The 19,664-nt window shown below is 32.5% G+C and overlaps 1 protein-coding gene across 4 annotated transcripts in view; it reads right to left on the bottom strand.

Moving 5' to 3' along the window:
• Cblb (Cbl proto-oncogene B) overlaps positions 1–19,664 on the bottom strand; it is a 199,383-nt gene that overhangs the window by 22,561 nt on the left and 157,158 nt on the right. For 3 of the 4 annotated variants that reach the window (XM_021735091.3, XM_040270443.2, XM_013364131.4), the window contains exons 13-17: positions 14,571–14,665; positions 6,042–6,188; positions 3,868–3,965; positions 3,620–3,751; positions 643–783 (exon numbers count right to left, since the gene is read on the bottom strand). In XM_021735091.3, the coding sequence (XP_021590766.1) occupies positions 643–783; positions 3,620–3,751; positions 3,868–3,965; positions 6,042–6,188; positions 14,571–14,665 (613 nt within the window). The remainder of the gene's footprint in view (positions 1–642; positions 784–3,619; positions 3,752–3,867; positions 3,966–6,041; positions 6,189–14,570; positions 14,666–19,664) is intronic. The other variant, XM_021735092.3, reaches the window with a different exon arrangement.

The following is a 19,664-nucleotide window of genomic DNA, read 5'->3' as shown; positions in this document are numbered from 1 at the left end:
ATCTAATTCTTATGTTTTGAATAAAATCATCACATTAAGGAATATCTTGTAAAATTTTAAAACTCCTAAGGGGGAAAAAGCATTATGCTGGGAATAGGCAGAACTTATTTTCAGCCCCTGAACATGAGCTGAATCACTAAGTCATTCTAATGTTTTTTTTTGTTTTTTGTTTTGTTTTTGTTTGGTACTGGGGATTGAACCCAAGGGGACTTTACTCCTGAATTATCTCCCCAGTTCTTTTTATTTTTTATTTTGAGACAGGGTCTCAAAAAGTTGCAGAGGCTGGTCTCAAACTTGCAATGCTCTTGCCTCAGCATTCCAAGTTGCTGGAAATACAGGCATATGCCACCATGCCATGTCTTTTGTAACCCCCAAATAAATAAAGGTATTATTTGTATTGGATGAACTCTATAGCACTATTTCTAAATTCTATGACACCTTGTTGTTCCTCCCATCTTTGTACTTTTTTTGGCATTGAATCAACTGATAAAACCATTCCATTGCTACTTTTACCACCAAGGAGTTTTTTTGCTTGGGTAGTAGACACTTAGGAATCAATAACACAATACGTATTTGATAGTATGATCTTAGAAATATTTTTGCTTTAAGTCAGAAGTTTCCTTTGGCTTTTTTCCCTCTTACCTGAAGGAAGAAGAAAAAGGTCCTGTCCTGAGGATGGCCGGCTACTGGAGCCAGGAGGTTTTGAATGCTCAATGAGACTATGCCTCGCAGGAGGTGGAGGAGGTGGGAGGGATGGAGGGAGGGCATCAAAAGCATCTTCACCTGCATTTGAAGAAAGGTCAATATCAACAGCAGAACTTCATTAATCAAAACACAGTGTCAAGCAAAAGCAAAGATTGATTTTCTCTTGCTGTTTATAAAGAACTTCACTTGCAAGGTTTATCCAGCAGTTCACCGACTTTGATAATGGGATCTAATTATTTTGTGGGAGTGTTTGGAAACAGATACACACATTCAAATACACCCATGCAAACTTTTCCAACCTCCCAGGTCTTTCTATTACAAGCAATACTGTAGGTTATAAAACAGCTCATGATTATTTTGTAAGCTTTGTAGTGTTAGGAAAGTGGAACTTGGAACTAAAAATTATTATCAATCACACCATCAAAACAATTCTATGCAACAAAAACAATTTACAACCTTTAATTAGAAAATCATACCATGCACATAAAATTTAATGCCACAGATTAGGTTATTTCATAAACTTTGTTCCAATGGATTTTAATTAATTTCAACTAATATTCCAAATATTTGATTAACTGCTGTAATATACAGAAAATGCAGCTAGAAGAGAGAATCGTAATATTTTTAATTTAACTGCTATCTCTAAAGAACAGTTAAATATGGATCTCCCTTTTAAGGTCTGAAGGATTACTTACATCTTTTTAAGTTGTCAGTTTTAAGAAGTATAGAATATTACAATGTGGTTTTATTTCTACTTATTTTTCCCTATCACACCTTACTACTCTACTTATATTCCCCTTATTTTCAATCTTCAAGAAAATTGAATTGTACTATACAGTGTTTCTAAAGCTACCTCAAATACTTTCTAAGATAGGGTACATATATATATATATATACAGCTTCCAATAATAAAATTCATAGGTATTTATGTTGAATGACTTAAAAATAAAGACATTTTTTTAAAAGTTTTACCATTCACTGAGTCTGCCTTGAAAAATTATTCAGAATATTTTCTTAGATCATCAAAAATGGGCACAGTGGCACATGCTAGCAACTTGGGAGGCTGAGGCAGAAGAATCACAAGTTCAAAGCCAGCCTCGGCAACTGAGTGAGGCCTTAAGCAAAATAAAGAAATAGAAAGGACTAGAAATGTGGCTTAGTGGTTAAGCGCATCTGGGTTCAATCCCTAGTACCAAATAAATAAATTTATTTAAAGGTATGGGAGAGACAGCATTGTTACTGCAGTCTTTAGCAGTGACACCGTCATATTCAAATTCTTTTTCAACTACTAAATACAACATACCATACTAGGCAAACTGAGTGATATGAAGATTAAAAGTATAAGCCTCTTGTCTCAAGGAGTTTAGATTCCACAAAAGGAGGTAAAAAATGTTCAAAATGGCATGATTCACAGGTAAAAATGGTTTGTCCGGTAAGAGAGATATATGTACTAGAAGGAGACAAAAATGCAGACTAGTGGCACTCAGTGAAGTGCTGAAGGACAGGAAACATGCAATATCAGAGGGCTCAAAAACATTTATTCATGAAATTCAAAGATGGGCTCTTCTAAGCAGAGTGAATAAGAGGAACAAAGAATGAAAAGCCCAAAAAAGCTAGAGGGAGGCTCAGGTCAAAAGACGGGTCGCAGCACCTGCGTTCTCTAATAAGGCAGCAATTGTCCTCATATGGCTATTTAATTTTAAATTAACAAAATTCAGTTACACAATCTCAAACATGCTCATATATAGACCCCTTAAATCTCCACAGAAAGTTCTACTGGACAGTGCTGATCTAGGTCATGAAGACTGGGGTCAAGTGTCAAAAACAGTGTATAGGAAGAAGTAGAAGGAAGAAAAAAAATATAGGTAAAAAAGTTAGGAGGCTCTAGTAATGACTATGGGTGAGAATGAAGCCCTGAACTACAGAGGGAACAGGAATAAAAGACAATGCCACTGTTTGAAAACACTGTTTAATGACATTCCAGAGAAAAGAGAAGGTTCCTTTCATATTTCTGGTGGCCTAACAGTCATTTCAGAGGATCTTATTATTGTTTATGTTATGGTGAAACTTGTTATTTTGAATCTGTAATGTCATCCTCTAAAATTAGGGTGAAAAACTTCCTCCCTCTAATTAAAGAAATTACTGCTAATTTCAACATACACACACACCTTGGTGCACCTCCACCTATATTCACACAGATACACTCTAGTGTGTTTCCTTATAATTTGACACAAAGAAATTAAAATTCCTTATGTTGTACTTGTAATAGTTAGAATAAAACAGATTTATTCTTAGTTTTCTACAAATACATAATTTCCCATAATTTTATTAGTGTAAGTGGGACTGATCATTTCATACTAAAATAAAGATAAGTACACTTGAAGAAAATATCAACATTTCAAATCATCACTTAAAAGTACTAGAACACAAGGACATAAAGGGCAAATAATGCTCTTTTGTTTTTAGCCTGTATTTAGGAGAAAGACCTAGAGATAAAACACTGTTCATGGCCAGCTCTTATATCATCTCTTTCCTTTTTTATTTTTTTTTTAAGTTTTAAAAGAACTACATAGTAGGATCTAGTTCTGAAAAAATCCAGACTTATTGCTTTGCTCTGATTACAAAAGCGATGCATTATTATAGAAAATTCACATACAAAAAATTTTAAATGTTATCACCTGGAATTTCACAATTTAACTTAAAACCATCTTCTATTCTATTACTTTACTCATCTGAATGAAGTAATGGTCACATGAACTTGGGAGCTACCATCACCTAGAGAACCCATTCAGGCTAATTTCAGGCTAGTTCACAACCCAATGAGTCTGCATTAGGTTGAACTCTGAATTCTAATAATGCAGACATGGGGAGAAAAGGTGGGAGGGGTCGTTTAAAATTTTTTTAAAGTTTCAACCTAATGGAGGGATGAGAAGATCATAATCAGAGGGCGTCCTGTTGAGTGAAGAACCATGCTTTGGATTGTCCCGAGTTGGAGGCCTGGCAGGTGGTAATGGCACTGGATCAGAGGCTGACTCAAAAACATCTCCTAGAGGATAACACAAAACCTTAATGTATTTTCAGTACAGTAAGGGAATGGAATTTTGCCTTTAAATTCTGACTATTAAGGTATAGATTGCAAAGTAGAATGTATTCTATACATACCCTTTAAATATATGCCTAAGTCAGGGATGTTTGATTTCTTCACCTCTGAAGATGTACCATGTGTTCCATTCAGGATACAATGGCCATTATCACAAGACCTAAAGCAGAGATAGGAGGACAAAATTATATAAGGATTTCAGAGTTCCTTTAAAAATCACTGGGGTCTGGTAGAGGGAACTAGTACTCCTGTTCATATAAAGTTTGAAACAAAATATATTGTCTTTTCTGGAAAAAGCATCAATGTTGGTATATACAGCCCACAAAAGATGGACAATTATTAAACTTGCAGTAATTCCATTAAAATTCCAAATGTATATTCAAAGACCTAAAGCCTAATACTACTTCACTACTGTTGTGAACACAGCTCTGGCTCTCTGTTGCTGTGGAAAAATGACTTAAGTGTTGAGTACACAGCAAGTAATTTTAATCTGAGTGTACGTAAAAGTTAATAATCACTACAAAAGATTGTCTGTGGTTGGTATTGATACTTTCGAAATCATACTAAGAACACAATGGGTAAAACTGAGCCATGGGAAGACAATAGTGAAAAGAGAAGGAGGGTCTTTTGTCTTCAGCATCTAGCTGTGTAACAATCTTCTAACAAAGAGCTACAGAAAGCAAAGTTTACATTTTACTTTCCATTGAATTACTCTGAATTCTTAGAGCAAAGTAAAAGTACATACATAATGGAGGAGATAGTGGGTATTTGAATAGATATTGCAAGAGTGCTTCATCTGAAATTCATTTCTATTCTCTCTGGTGGCCACTTCTCTTTAAGGAGCCAGATATGGTTCATTTAAAAATAGTTATCATGTATTGAATCTTCATAATAATGATGGATTTTTACTGAAACTGAACTGAATTATTCATTTACTATTTCACTTTTTCCACATATTGACAATTTTCTTCTCCTGATGTTCCAAAGTGGGGAAACACAGAGGGAGAGGAAGTGTTAAGTTTAAAGAGTGCTTTGGAGAGGACATAAGAAGAAGCTTCATCTATCAGCTTTCAAGAAGAAATTAGATAAAGAATTCACTCCAATTAAGTTTAGGAATTATCAGCATTTATTACTTCTCTATAACAAAAGAAAGATGGTAATGATGGTTATAATTCAAATTTATTTTCATGATTTGGGAGGCCTGCCACCAAAATATCATTCACTATGATGTGACAATTAAAATTTAACATCTTAAAATTATACTCCTCACTACTTCAGCCATGAAAAAAAATAAGACTCTCAAGAAGAACAAAAAAATTTATCCTATTTCAGTTTTTAAAAAATTACTGCTCATTTGTAAGAGCTAAAGGAACTGAAAATTGTGACAATTTATATGTGATGAGAAGGAATAACTTTTTTCTCTATCAGCAGACACTTGGTCCTTTTGATATAACAAATCGCCTCCCAGCTACTTCTTTGTCTTCTCAATGATTATTATTTTTTCAACAACTGTCTTAAACACCAGCAATTAGCAAGAAGTACACTGATTCTTGCTTTGAAAAATGAAGCCCTGGAATGCAGAGTGTTACTAAGCCTGGTTAATAATTCTGCAGAGTGCTGATAATTCTAACCAGCATCACTTAAGACAGAACTTTGGTTAATGAAGATTTGCTTCTCTTACCCTTTTATTTCATTATCTATTTCAGTAAGATATTTGAAGAAAGGCATTAAAACACTGCTAAGTCTTTCCATCTGAAAAGAAGGAAATACTCCACTCATACATGCTTTCAGAGGATTGGCTTGACCTCAAAGGAAATGACACACTAAGTGATGATGGCCCAGAGGGCTAGTGTCCAACTGCTCTCCCACCCTGTCAGTCAGGAGATACCAGCAGCATCTGAGCTCTATTCTGTGTGCCCAGCAGTTTCAGAAATGGTCCACATGGGAAATTGGAGCTTAGAGAGGTCATTTTGAAGATGAGATTGGATCACTGATTATCATTACATATAATATATAACCACATCTAATTAGTTTTTAGAGGGCAACAAAACAGTCCATTACATTTAGTTTTCTCCTTAAAAGCAATACAAAAAATACTATATAGAAAGAGGAAGCTTTGAGCAGGAAATCAGGAATTTTTAACCCCAAATATCTGATTCAACTATATAAAAACAAACCCCACAAATGATAATGCTTATGCAGAAGTTAGATGATGCAAAGTTTCCCATATGCTTACCGAATGGAAGGTTTTACATTATGACAATGAGATGGTTGTGAATTTGGGGGAACAGGATGAGATGAAGGAATCTTGTATTCATCATCATCTTCCTCTCCTAGTTCTCTTGTTTTCTCTGTAAGAGAATTTGCTAACGGACCAGTACACCTACCAAGGGGGAAAAAAATGAACCTAGTTTAAGCATAATACATGTTTGAAACAGAAAGCCTGATATGATATATCAAATCAAAGAAGCTACTAGGTCACTTACATTCATTTTTCAATTACAGGGTAACATCAGGGGAGTTGTTCATATACTAAATACAAATCGAAAGGTTTTCAACAGTTGGTTAAGACTTTCTTGACAAGATTATAAAATTCTCAGACTTAATAATTTTAAATGGCACAATGAGAAAAAAAACAATAATCTATCAAATAAAAGAAAAGATCTTGGAGTTAGAAGAGAAAACACACACAATATTCAAACCAAAGCTATTAAAATATCAACATTTTTTCCCAGTTTAACTTAAATGATTAAACTAAGATGACAAAAATATGCATGTCATATTTTTTTATATATTAATGTAGTCTCCACAGAAGAGTCAAACTTTTTGTCTCTTGCGAATATTACCTATAGTTGAAGAAAATCCTTTAGTTCAATGAAACTAAACTGCAAGGTGAAGTGATAATCCAAGTTATTAGTTTTATTTAAACTACCACCAACAACTAAGAACTGAAAATGAATGGAATAATTAGAACCAGATAAGAGAACTTGTTATGGCTCTGAAGCACATTATTAGCTTAATTTCCTGGGCTAAATAAAAGAGAATTAAAGTCATTAAAATAAGTACCTAATACTAAAAGAAAATTTCAAGCATTTTACTTATCCATTTGGGTAAACAAAATAAAACAAATGCAAAAAACAAAAAGTATTATTTTTCATAATTATTGCTAACGGAATTTAATTTAACCCATTTTGGTTCCACGGAAAAAAATACTTGAGGGAGAAAAGCACAAAACCAACCTTGCCAATTACAAGACAATGGAAATACATATGGATACAAAACTTTTTTGTTGATCATCATGGACATCATGATGAAATCTCTTCCAAGAAAGAGAGGAAGGAGAAGAAGGAGGGAAAGAAAGCTAAAGAAAGAATGAACCAAAATATTCCCAAACAAGAGACCGCAATTTTGCAGCACCTTCTGTAGAGGGAGCAAGAGGCCTTTGGTATACAAAACTATCAAGCCTAAGATGGATTTTTTCATTTTGATTTCTTCTTACCCCTAGGTTAACTATCCCTTGTCTGAAATGCCCAGAAACAGAAGTATTCTAAGAATTTTTTAAAAAAATTTTGAAATATTTGCAAAAACTTTGGCAGCTGAATATTCCTAACATATGCACAAAAAGTTGTGCACATTGGAGCATTTCAGATTTTCTCTTTAGTGGTAGTTAGAATAGAAAAACAATTTGGTGGGGAGTGGGTGGTTCTTTCTGCCCATTACAGGAAGATATTTTGAAAGACCTAAAGGTTTCAAGTTTCAACCATATAGTTAAATCTCTATGAAGTTCAAAGAAAAATCTTTCCTAAGATTTTTCAAAAGTTTATTTTTACCCCTTTGAAGAATTTTCAATATGATATTTGCATTTTCGTTTGTTAGAGCTATGTTAGAATTCAAATGACAGTAATTGGAGAGATGAAAGTACAGTGTTACAGTGTTGGAAGGTCTGCTGTCACAGCCCAGAGCACATACTAAGAACCTCAAGAATCAGCTAAGGGTTACACCGACTATGATTTACTTCCAAGGTTAAACCTTGAAGGTAGGTAGGTATGTGGGCTATAGAATAGTAATGGCATTAGAGCAGGGTTTTAAAACTTTACTTTTACGTAAGCACTTGTGCACATAGACATCAATTTAGCTGTCTCAGGTACCAGAATAGGTTCTATTACAAAATGAAATGAGTACTATCTAAATCTTTTCCATGTCCTCACATACTTTCATTCATAATGGATCATTTTTTCCCCTATGGTACAAAAGCATGCACTGCACAAAGGAAAAGGAAATATTTTGACCAACTATTCAACAACCACATCAATGTCAGTAATGTTCTAATATCTGTAGGTTACTTCCAAAGATTCAATAGCTTACAAAGAAGCATTTCATTTTGAGTCAATGGACAATTTTTAAAATAACATCTGTTTTGGCTAATGTTATATGTTATCTTTAATGACAAAGAATTCTGTGTATGTAAATTTCATCTACTCTTTTGTTGTGCTGCAAATCAATTGATTAAGCATTTCTGGAAAAAAAACTCATCTAATATTCTACTGAATAATAACAACTTACTAGTAAAATTTCCTAGTTATGGATTGATAACTTAAATATGGATTTTGGTGAATTATATTTAGAAATGTAAAAAACATGTCAAGTGGAACTTGTACCTAAATATGACAAAATGTTTTTTTCTCATTTATTACCATTTTAATAAAGTTTTAAAGTTTCAGATTTTGCTGTTCAATATAAAATCCTTCTACAATTATAATACTCTGCTTGAATCAAAAACGAGCTAATTAATTAGAATATCAATCCAGCACACTTTTTCATTACTTTAAATTTTTTAAAGAATGTTCTGGGACTGGGGTTGCGGTTCAGTGTTAGAGTGCTTGCCTAGCACATGGGAGAGGCACTGGGTTCAATCCTCAACACCACACAAAAAATAAAATAAAGGTATAAAATATATTTAAAAAATGTTCTGAAAGGGAAAAATGAAAGCAGTTTCTATTGCAAATGGAAATAGAAGACAAAGGTAAAAAGTGTAAAGAACTTTGTTTCTCTGAAATATCAAACATAAAGTCCATGTAAAAACTTTATTTGTGGGCTAGGATTGTGGCTCAGTGTTACAGTGCTTGCTTAATATGTGTGAGGCATTGGGTTAGATTCTCAGCACCAAATAAAAAAATGAAATTAAGAAAACTACCCTATTTGTAATTGCAGGTGGAACTTTTTCCCCATTCAATAACTCAAAAAAGTAGGCTCAATTTTTCTTGCAAATAAATAATTGGTAAAACAATTAGATTTATAATTATTCACTATTTCCTCATATATATATTTCTTTGGCAGGATAAAAGAATTCTAGCTTATGGAACATACGAAAATTTCAGTTTTTGATTTAGCTAATGAAAAATTTTAAGGACAAATCAAATTTGGCTGGTTCCAACTTAAAGGGACCAACTAAAGCATGCTGCCATTTACATCTGTTATTGCACTAATTTTATATTATCATCATACATTGCTCCTGTGTTCTGTTATGGTTGCTCTCATTCCTGAGTTAAGATTCTGCCACGCATAGGGACATACTCTCTAAAACATGCAAAACCATCTTCCCTGCAACCTGTACATTTATTGAATTCATCATTGCGTATTAGTTATTGAAGCCTTCTCCTAACATGTTCATTGTCTACATATGCACATTGGAATACACCGAGAAACATGAATGCTCAGGAGATATTTTATAATGTTGTACTTAATCAGAAACTTTTACATTTCAAAACTAAAGACTCACAAATGCATTCCTCCAGGGCATTTTATACTCATTTTCATATTCCAGGATTGAAGCATATAGTCTGAGGGGTCAACTTCTCTATCAGCTTTAATCCTTGTAATTTATATCCCTTACCAAGTAGTTTTCTTTCCTAAATTGAGTAATTTCTGACACTTCAATTACTCCTTAGCTTTCCCAAAAAAATAAATAAGCATAAACATCCATTTTATTATGTATATGTGAAACTCCTGTTACACTGACCCTTAAATTCAATGATTTCTTTAAACCTCAATTAATCTTTCCACAATGTGTATTTAATACATGACCATTCATTGATGCTGTGTTTTCTAAAGACTAAACTATGTTACTCTTATATTTCTGTCTTGAATTACAAAACATTTTAGGGCTTTTGGGTCCACTAAAGATTTGAATGGTATGCTTGTACCTGAGCAGTTACAAGCTTTTTAGACAAAAATAATGAATTGCTAATAGAGAAATGAGCAAGCCAGTAAGCAATAAAAGATCAATCATTTGTAGAAACATTTTGCAGTTCAGAAATTGTGATACTGTTTTGCTTGTTTTCTACACACATGAATCTCTTTTAATAATATTTAAAAGTAAAGTAATAAATTATTTTTTAATTAAAACAGAATCTTAAGGACTTGTCATAAACATTATTCTACATTTCTTGTGCTACAGTATTTCAAACCAAACAAGGAACATACCTAACTCAGGGAGATCATAACCCAGAGAAGAGGGAAAAAAAAGACAGCAATAACTGAAATGATTATTGCATGATTGCCACATATAAATCATTTCCCCAAAAATATTAAAATGAGTTAAATATATATGCTATGTTTGAAGGTTCTTTCATGACATTGAGAAAAGTCAGTGTGATATACTTTCAGATAAGCTTTAATTATAAGCAATTTAACTGACTAGAAACTAGAAAAACAGATCTGAAGTCACTTTGAACTTGTGTTCTGTCCTGTGTCAACACCTGTGTCAACACCTGACGTGAATACTCTGGCAGCTGGCTCCCTTGCTTTTTAGGTGTTTCTATTTAAATGTTACCTTTTCAGAAGGGTTTTTTCTTAGGACCTCACTGAGAGTAAGAACTCTCTGTCATTATTTACCTTTCTGGGCTGATTTTTCCTCCTAAGAGTCACTAGCTGACAAGATACAATATAGTTATTTGTTTACTTTCTGTTCTCCTTAATGAGACCATAAATTCCAAAGAGGATTTTATTTTATCTTGTTCTTGCTGAATCTCCAACTGCTTGCTGAACAGCAACGAGATGAAAATGGAATATTGACACAAAATGTGGATTCAGTATTCATGGATCCTAAAACATAGGTACCTTATCTGTTTATAAAAAAGCATAACAATAATCAATAATAACATCTCTTTTTTTAAAAAAAAATAAGCCAAATATAATACTGATTCATAGATATTTGAAAACCTATGATAATCATTCCAGAATATTAAAGGTCCACACTTCTAAATGACAAGATACAAGAAAAATAATTCTTATAAAGAAATTATATTCCTTAGCACTCTAGAACATTATCTTAACTAGAAGTAAAAACTCTACTTCAATCTGCCAATAAATAATGCCCAGAGTTTCATTTAGTTTAATTTAAATAATCAAATATTTCAACATAAATATAAATTAGTAAATACATAATATGAAAAGCAAAGTAAAAATAATTCATATAAGATTTTTATTCCTCCTCTAAAAAATAAATATTATCCATATTTAAAGTATTTACCTAAACTTCATATTTATAGCTCTGTCAATGATGTTAATTAAATAGAAACCATCATGAAAAACCATTATTTCAAAAAATTAAGAATACCTATAAAACAATTATAATTTCTGCCCACTTTTACAACTTCATATGTTTATTTAACAAATACACTTCAATAAATATAAAACAGGGTAGTATAGATTAAAAGCTAAATGCTAGCTTTGATATTCTGGAATTTAATCTTGAGATTGTCAACATGTGGGATAACTGTAAGATTTTGCTTTAGTCTGAGTTTGAAAAACACATTAACATAGCAATGGGTACTTGAATGTCCAACATCCCCATTTCCGTAAATGAGATTTTGCTAAGACTTTTTTTCTCTGTGACCCTCCAGAACCAAGGGTATATTATCATTGTACTCTGGCTGTAGACTCTAATGAAGCCAAAGCAGACAAATAATGATGATAATGATCATATCCAATGTTATAATAATATTAATAATAATATTATCAATAGTTATTAATACAATTTATACTGGCTTCAGGAAAGGGTTGTGATCAACCAAGTATAAATGAACATTCATGTTCTAAAATTTCTATATAATTAGTACCATAAATAAACTTTAAAAAATATATTGTGTAGAACCTAAGAGGTGGCCCCTTAAAAGGATTTGAGAGATTATTTAAGATAAACTGATCCTCTGATTAATCAGATGGAAAAAGTAAGGTCCAGAGAAGTTTACCTTCTTCACAGAAAGACAAATACTTTATACTACAGCAAAGTCCACAAACCAGTCTGATTTTATTCTACTATTCACTTCAGAATTCCATGCTGGTTTCATAATAAATAGTGCATAAACAATTAAGAAAAATGCTTATAATTATACTAATGTTTGTGGCAAAGAAGGGCATGAAATTATCTCTACAATACTATCTAACTGGTGTTAAAAATGTCTACATTTAAAATTGTCCAAATGATAACTTTGGACATTGATATATATGGTATACATATGTGCTGTTTCTTTCATATAATTTACATACTTCCTATAATGAACAACTGCCACCTATGGAATCAAAAACAAAAAGAAGATGAAAAAATAAGTGTGCCATTAAAATCTAACACACTTATTACTAATATGGCTAATTTGCAGCATGCAAAATAAAAAACTAATGTGCTGTTAAATATGCATTATTAAAATATTTCTCTAGGTAAAACAATTGAATTGTTTTTGAGGAAAACATCAAGAGTAAATGGGAAGAAAGCATAATGAGATGGCTGATCTGACAAACTAAAGTATTAGAAAAATATCAGTAAAATATAGTATACTCTGATTTTTCTACTTTTGATTTACTTACAGGAGAAGCAGGTACAATATTAAGTACTAATGAAGCAAACTACAACCTCTACCTGTTATCACACTTGGCAATATGAATTTAATAAGCAATGTGAAAGTCTAATTGAAGATTTCATTTCTCTCATTTTCTGAAGTTGTTTACATTAACAGAGAAAACTAAGTTTAGATGTTTTATTATATAAAATATACATAGATTTCATTTGGGATTAGAATACCATCACATGTATGCACCAGTTTTTCAGTTCCCTGCACATAACATGTGTAGTTGTTTCTGCTACCATGTCTGATGAATACGTGGCACCTCCAAGGAAAGTCTCCACTGAAAAATGATCCAATTAGTTGTGTCCCACTGTCCCCTGAATGCTCTCAAGTTTACACTCATGATTTCCCTCATATACTACCTTATCCAATTGTGTCATTCCTCATTACTCTGGACATGACTGTACCCTCTAGGAAACATCTTTGACTTACACAGCCTACAAGAGATTCTCCTTCAAAATCCCTGAAACTAACAAGTTGTATTACTTCATTTAGTGACGAATTTTCTCTAGTGATTTCATATACTTAATAAATTATTTTCTAAAGTAGAATGTAAATTTCTTCGGGGCTGAGATTTAGCTTATCCTTCTTTTCCTATATGTAGTGGGAGTTCAGTGACTACAGAGTAAGGAGCTAAGAAGCTAAGATTTTCAATTAGAAATGAGGGCTTCAGAAGACAAAATTAATATCAATCAATCAACAATTGAGAATTCTCCAGGGAAGAATTGGAGAATACAGACAAGGGTTTGGACTTCAAAACTTTATTATCTTTTTAAAATTAGAAAACAAAATAGTAGAACATACGATGAAATGTACAGAACTAAACAAAAGAGTACAAATCAGTCTTAATCATTAAACAGAAGTAGTCACAGAAGTTTTCATCAAGAAATAGAGCTTAAGACAAGGACATTAAGGATGAAGTTTCTAAAAAGATAGAGAATAAGAGGGAACAAATAGAAAACTCATGAAACCAGAAAAAAAATCATACAGACATAATTACAGGGCAAATGTTAGGAATTGCTGGAAAAGTTTTTAGTTGGATAAAATTCTGTTGCATCTTACATATCAGAAGAATATATGGATAGCTTGAGAGAAATGAGGGAGAAGCAGTGGTGGTTCTGAAGTGGGAAAGAGATCTGATGTAAGCATAATTAAATGACATTAGCTACAGTGAACAGAGCAGGAGAAAGAGAGCTAGATGCTTGACTTTAACCTGGGGTCATATCACTCAAATCACTCAAGTGTTAAGTGTACCTCTATATCTCCGTTTCAAATGAGACTCCCAGATTAACTCATTTTCTAGCTTTAAATCCACTGATGCTAATTCTGTGACCACATGAGATGATCAGATAGAAGGCTCTTTCAGAGTCCAGCCAGACAAAGGCAGGAATAGGAAGATTAGTTGAATACAAAAAAACTCCAAAAGAATAATCAGCAGGACTTAGGGAATGAATAGATTTGAGAAACAGGGAACTTGGAGGAAATGGAGACTATTTTCTGATGTCAAACTGTAGAATAGGGATAAAATGTGATGCCTCTGAGGAAGAGAGAGAAACTGAAAGACAGCTCCCTATACTGCCCTACCCTCTTCTTGAATACAGGATATACTTAGCTTTCTGGCCCCATTTTCCTATGCACAATCTCAAGAGATTAGATAAACCTTTAGAAGATGAGACTCAGTTGCCAGCTTAGAAATGGGAAGAATCTTGTTTTCTGGTACTTGAGTTTATAACTATAACTGGATTATTTTTCCATTATTGATTCCTATTTGTTGTGTCATTTCTGCATTGAGAACCTCAAAACCACAATTATCCTGTCTTTATATGCATGGACAAATGATCTCCAAATTAAATAAAACTCACTTTATGCTAGGGAGAAGGGTAGTAACTGGAGGAGGAGGAGAAAGCCGAGGTGGAACATCATATTCTTCACTTCCAAGGTGACCATTGGAAAAGACCTGAAAAAAAATCAGATGGTTTCAACTACTGAAGGAATTTAAAACAAGAGTATATCTTAGAATTTAGGAAGATTTATATCATGTCCAATATTTTTAAACTTATGAAATATAATAGTGTATTTAGATATACTAATAGTGTAATCAATAGCATCACAGTGATGTTTCACCACTACCCAAAGCAGTAGCAGGTTAGATTTAAAGAGAGAGAGAAAAAGAGAAAAAGCATAATTGAGAGGGACTATTATGTGATTTTCAGTTTGTGAGTACAAGCCACGATTGTTAACTTGCTCATGGCTTCCATGGAGAGCCAGGAAGTCATTACTCCAGTTAGAAAATTCTGATGTCCAGGTTTCTCCCGTACACATTACAGGAAGTGTCAGTACAACTGCTCTTTGTTACTCTGACAACTTGAAATCAGGGCAACTTTTAAGTTGCCTTTTACAGGAGAAAATAATTTGGCAAACACATTATCACAAGAAAAGATTAAATATATTTTAAGATTTGAAAGTAATAACTAGATTTTTATCATGTGTCTCTTTTGTAAACTCATATAAAAAAGGCAGACTAATGGTGGGGCAAAAAGGATATAATATAACTTGAACAGTTAAAGGTAATTCAATCGAGGATCACTTAACTTTTTCCTCTGTCATACTTCTAAAATAGTGTTGAAGCTTTAAAATTCAAAATTGAAAAATCCATACCCTTACTTATCAACTAAAAATAAGAAAGAAAACAAGTTAAATGAACACATTTTAAATTAATCAGTGTTTGCATTTCAAAAACTATAAAATCTAACGTTATAGCATTAAAGTTTTTCACTCTAAAAACCAGGCCCTAGTCTTTAGTTCCTATTTCTGTTTTTTGAAATCTCCCTCATTAGATATATCAGTATATACTATACTGATAGCAAAATATATCAATTTAAATAATGTGATTTTATCATGAAAGTTTTGACTATATGCCAAATAACAGAACATGGCAAAGTTTTCTGAAGTTTAATAGAAGAAATTTTCTAACAGATATTTATCATTACATAGTTCAATGAGATCCTTTACCATAAAAATGCCTTTTAACTGATAAATACATATATCAAATCACAAATACTCACTATAATAATGGGCTTTTGAAGTCATTCTTAATTGGAGCTCTTTGCAAGCTTCCAGAGTAAATATAATGCTAAGATTTCTACAATCAAATCTCTTTGCTTCTGTCACAAATACATTTAAAATGAATCCTGGAAAATGTGGATTGTACATGCAATAATCTGTACTTTCAGAGCAAAGTATCTAACATGTATACACATAATAAAATTTCAGTCACAATCAAATAAAAAGGACATAGAAAATGATAGTTTGTGATATTAGAGCTAATTTAACAATAAACCAATCATAATTTTATAATCAAAACACTGAGAACATACCTGAAACAAAATCTAATACATTCAATCATCTATTGATATTAAAAATGCTTTCATTGTGTGCATTATGTAAATGACAGAATAAATGTATTAATCAGAGCTTGCAAAATATTTTTATGTATTCCCATTAAATTTCATAAAGAGAACTCAAACAGGCAGTGAAATGTATCAATGATAGAACCACAAAGTACAGTTAATGAAGTAATTCTTTCTTTGTGAAGGCAATAAATTGAGGAAATTAATTTTGTGAAATAATCAGTTAATATACTTTAAAGTGTAAATAGCACATTCATTTAATTACTTTAAAGATACTGTTATTGATATACAGTGACTAAAAAATTTCTCTTGACTCTGAAATGTCACAGTGCCTTTTCTGAAACATTCATTTAGTGCTTGGCATCTAATGATATTTTGCTTATTCTTTATATATTTATGTTTTATGGCCAAGAATTCACACTATACTGAAAAAAGACTCTTAAATTTATTTTACAGCACATTTCTTTAGGTGCTTTACACAGAGTAGGGATTAAATGAACACTGACTAGATTGGCTTAACTGACCTTATTAATAGAAGAACTAACCAATGAAATGGCTTTCCTCTGGTGCAGCTAGAAGATCACTGAATTACTGAAACACTCTTGGAAAATCTATGTAATTTGTTTAATGGCTCAGCTTCCTATAAATTCCTTCTAAAATATGTACCAAATTCCTCCTAATCAATAAACCGAGATTACATAAAGGTCTGAATGTATAGTAGTAAAGTGAAGTTCATAATTCCATTCATCTAAAGTGATCACACACATTTTTTGATAGTGGTTGGAGAGCAAAATGTAGCACTACATCATTCTGAAATCCATGAACCTACCTCATTCATCTCATTAAATCAGGCATAGCTACCACTACCTGAGGGAGGTGTAGTACATCACAAGTTCCTGGAGTTAAACATAAATATTTTATGTTTTTTAGAATTCTGAAAAACTGTTTGCTAATAGTAAATAAACAAACAATCATTTATCAAATCTGCGCAGTAATGGTATCACAAGGAAACGTCATTGCCTCATCTAAGGAAATATCTTTTGTCTGTCTTCTTAGCGTACTGTCCCAAATATACCAAAATTCCACTGGAAATACTAATGACTTAAATGCTTGGCATTCATAATACTGATCCTATCATTCTTCTGCCAAAACAACTTTAAAAGCCCTTTCCTGCCTACAGAATTAAGTTGACTTCATGTAGAATTCAAGACCTCCACATGATTCAACCTACATAGCCATAGTTTTGTATCACCTGCCTCTTCTCTGTATGCCCTATGCTCCACATAAATCCACCTCATATCACTACACGTATTTTTCCACCTCTGTGTATTCCTTCCTGTCATGCCTACAAAAAAAAAAAAAAAAAAAGCTCCAGTCTTTAAATGTTCATAGCCAGTGACCCTCTTGAATGTAGCTTTCTTTATTTCTCTTTCTATGCTGCCTTTCTGAATTTCATGTTTCCTTTTATGGATACTTCCCATATGCCTTACCACTTCACTTAATCACATACCTGTTTTGTCCTCACTAGAATATGCTTCATTCATCTTTGTATTCCCCATAGTGTTTGGAACATCCTAAGTACCTAAATAGCTGAATCAAGTTGAAGGAATAAGAATACATTACTGAAAGTTTAGGTTTGTAGAAGAACTACAGTCTAGGTCAATAATATATTATAAATCTATATTATCCTACATTCATATTTTTCATGTTTCTAGGTATCATATAATCCTAATTTTGACATTCAAAATGTTTTTTTATGACTCAGATACTGTCCAAAACAGAAGGTTAAAACATTTGGGACCCTGAAGATAAGTGTAATCAGAGGACTTATATTTTGAAAGATGGCATTTGACATTTACAGATAAGTTAAAGGTCATTCATTAACACATGCCTCTTCATCAAAAGTACAAAAAGCCACAATCTCAAAAGGGAGTGATCATATGATGCACTTATCTGCGCAACATCTTCAAAAGATTATTATACATAAGGTTGGTCATCTTTAGAACAATGTCACTATAAGTAACATGACAAGATAAAGATGGTTTTTATCACATAAGATACAGCAGTATCCTTACTCTCTTAAGGGAACAAACAATGATAGCTGGGGACAATGTTAACATTTAGAAGTAATAGATAAATTTCAAGTTTTTATCATATTTTAAAATATTTTAGTTCCAATATTTTCACCTTAGGTTAAGTAAAAACAACAACAACAACAACACACAACATTTACCTAACAGGGAGTTTATTAAGAAACAGGTTTATAATGTGGCTAGGATCTGAAAATTGCAGAGAATGGAAATATTGCTACAGGAAAGGAACTCTTACCATAAAACAAGATAAATAAACCTAACAACTCTAAGCTTGTAGATTTGTGTTAAAATTAAAGTATTAACTTAGTTAGCTTTTCATAATGCTAGGTGAGAGAGGGAAGAGAAAAGAGAGTGAATGAACATTATGGAAAATTCTTACACTTCATTTGGAGTATGAATTAGAGGTTTCTTTTCTTTTTTTTTTTTTAAATCTTTTGTATTGTTTTCCTCAAAGCTCTCTATAATTAGCAAGTAATTAGAATTTAATTTATTCTAACTCTCCTTACCATTTATCTTGTGAAAGTGGATGCAAATTAAAAAGACCAGTAGCTCTAGTGGACAATGGGAGCCAGCACACAGACAGCAGATAATGATGTGTGTGTACCAGGGGGAGCTTGCCCAAACATAGGTTATAGTTTCAAAATCCCCCTGGTATGATTCCATATGTACATTTATCTTTTATTTACCCTTTTATGACCAATCTAAGATTTCTCATCTTTAAAATGGAAGGTGATATTTGAAGTATTATCCCTAAAGAAAACAACTAAGCCTCAAATAATAACAATGGTAATTTTACTATTTGTCCCCAAAAGTGTATTTGCTGACATTTAAAGCAATTAATGGGTTATGTGAAGATAATAATTCAGCCTTTAAATATCTAAATCTCTACACCTTTGTCCCTCTGATAAAATAAAACAAAATAAACAAAACCTCACAAACTGTGCACTAGGTATGAAGAGCCCTTTTCATTAAAATTAGTAGTCTCTTTAAAAACCCAAATTATCCTCATTTCTTTTCATCTGTCTACTTCTTTTCTTATTATCTGTGATCTGTCTGTTTAAAACTAATATTCTTATAAAGATAAATAGGCAACTATATTTTAAACTTTATTTGCCATCCTCTGAAGGCAGAGCAAGCAAGATACATTAAAAACCTGTTTGTGATCCTGTGTATTCTGAACATCTTCTTCCAATTCCCTCATCCTCTGTCCTTCAGCTATCCACCTCCTACTCTAGCAGATATCTAGGCTTCTGCCTCTATCATTAGCTTAAATACTGTAATAATGGTAACCAAATTTTTGAATCCTTCCCCAGTATGCATTCAAAACCATGCTAAAAAGAGGGGAAAACATACAATGATTTTGGAGGAGAAAGAGGAGGAGAAGGAGGAGAAGGAAGAGAAGGAGGAGAGGGAGGAGAGGGAGGAGAAGGAGGAGAAAGAGGAGAAAGAGGAG

The sequence above is a fragment of the Ictidomys tridecemlineatus genome, chromosome 3 (genome assembly GCF_052094955.1).
Source record: "Ictidomys tridecemlineatus isolate mIctTri1 chromosome 3, mIctTri1.hap1, whole genome shotgun sequence".
NCBI classification, from domain to species: Eukaryota; Metazoa; Chordata; class Mammalia; order Rodentia; family Sciuridae; genus Ictidomys; species Ictidomys tridecemlineatus.
This window is presented reverse-complemented; position numbering and strand designations above follow the sequence as displayed.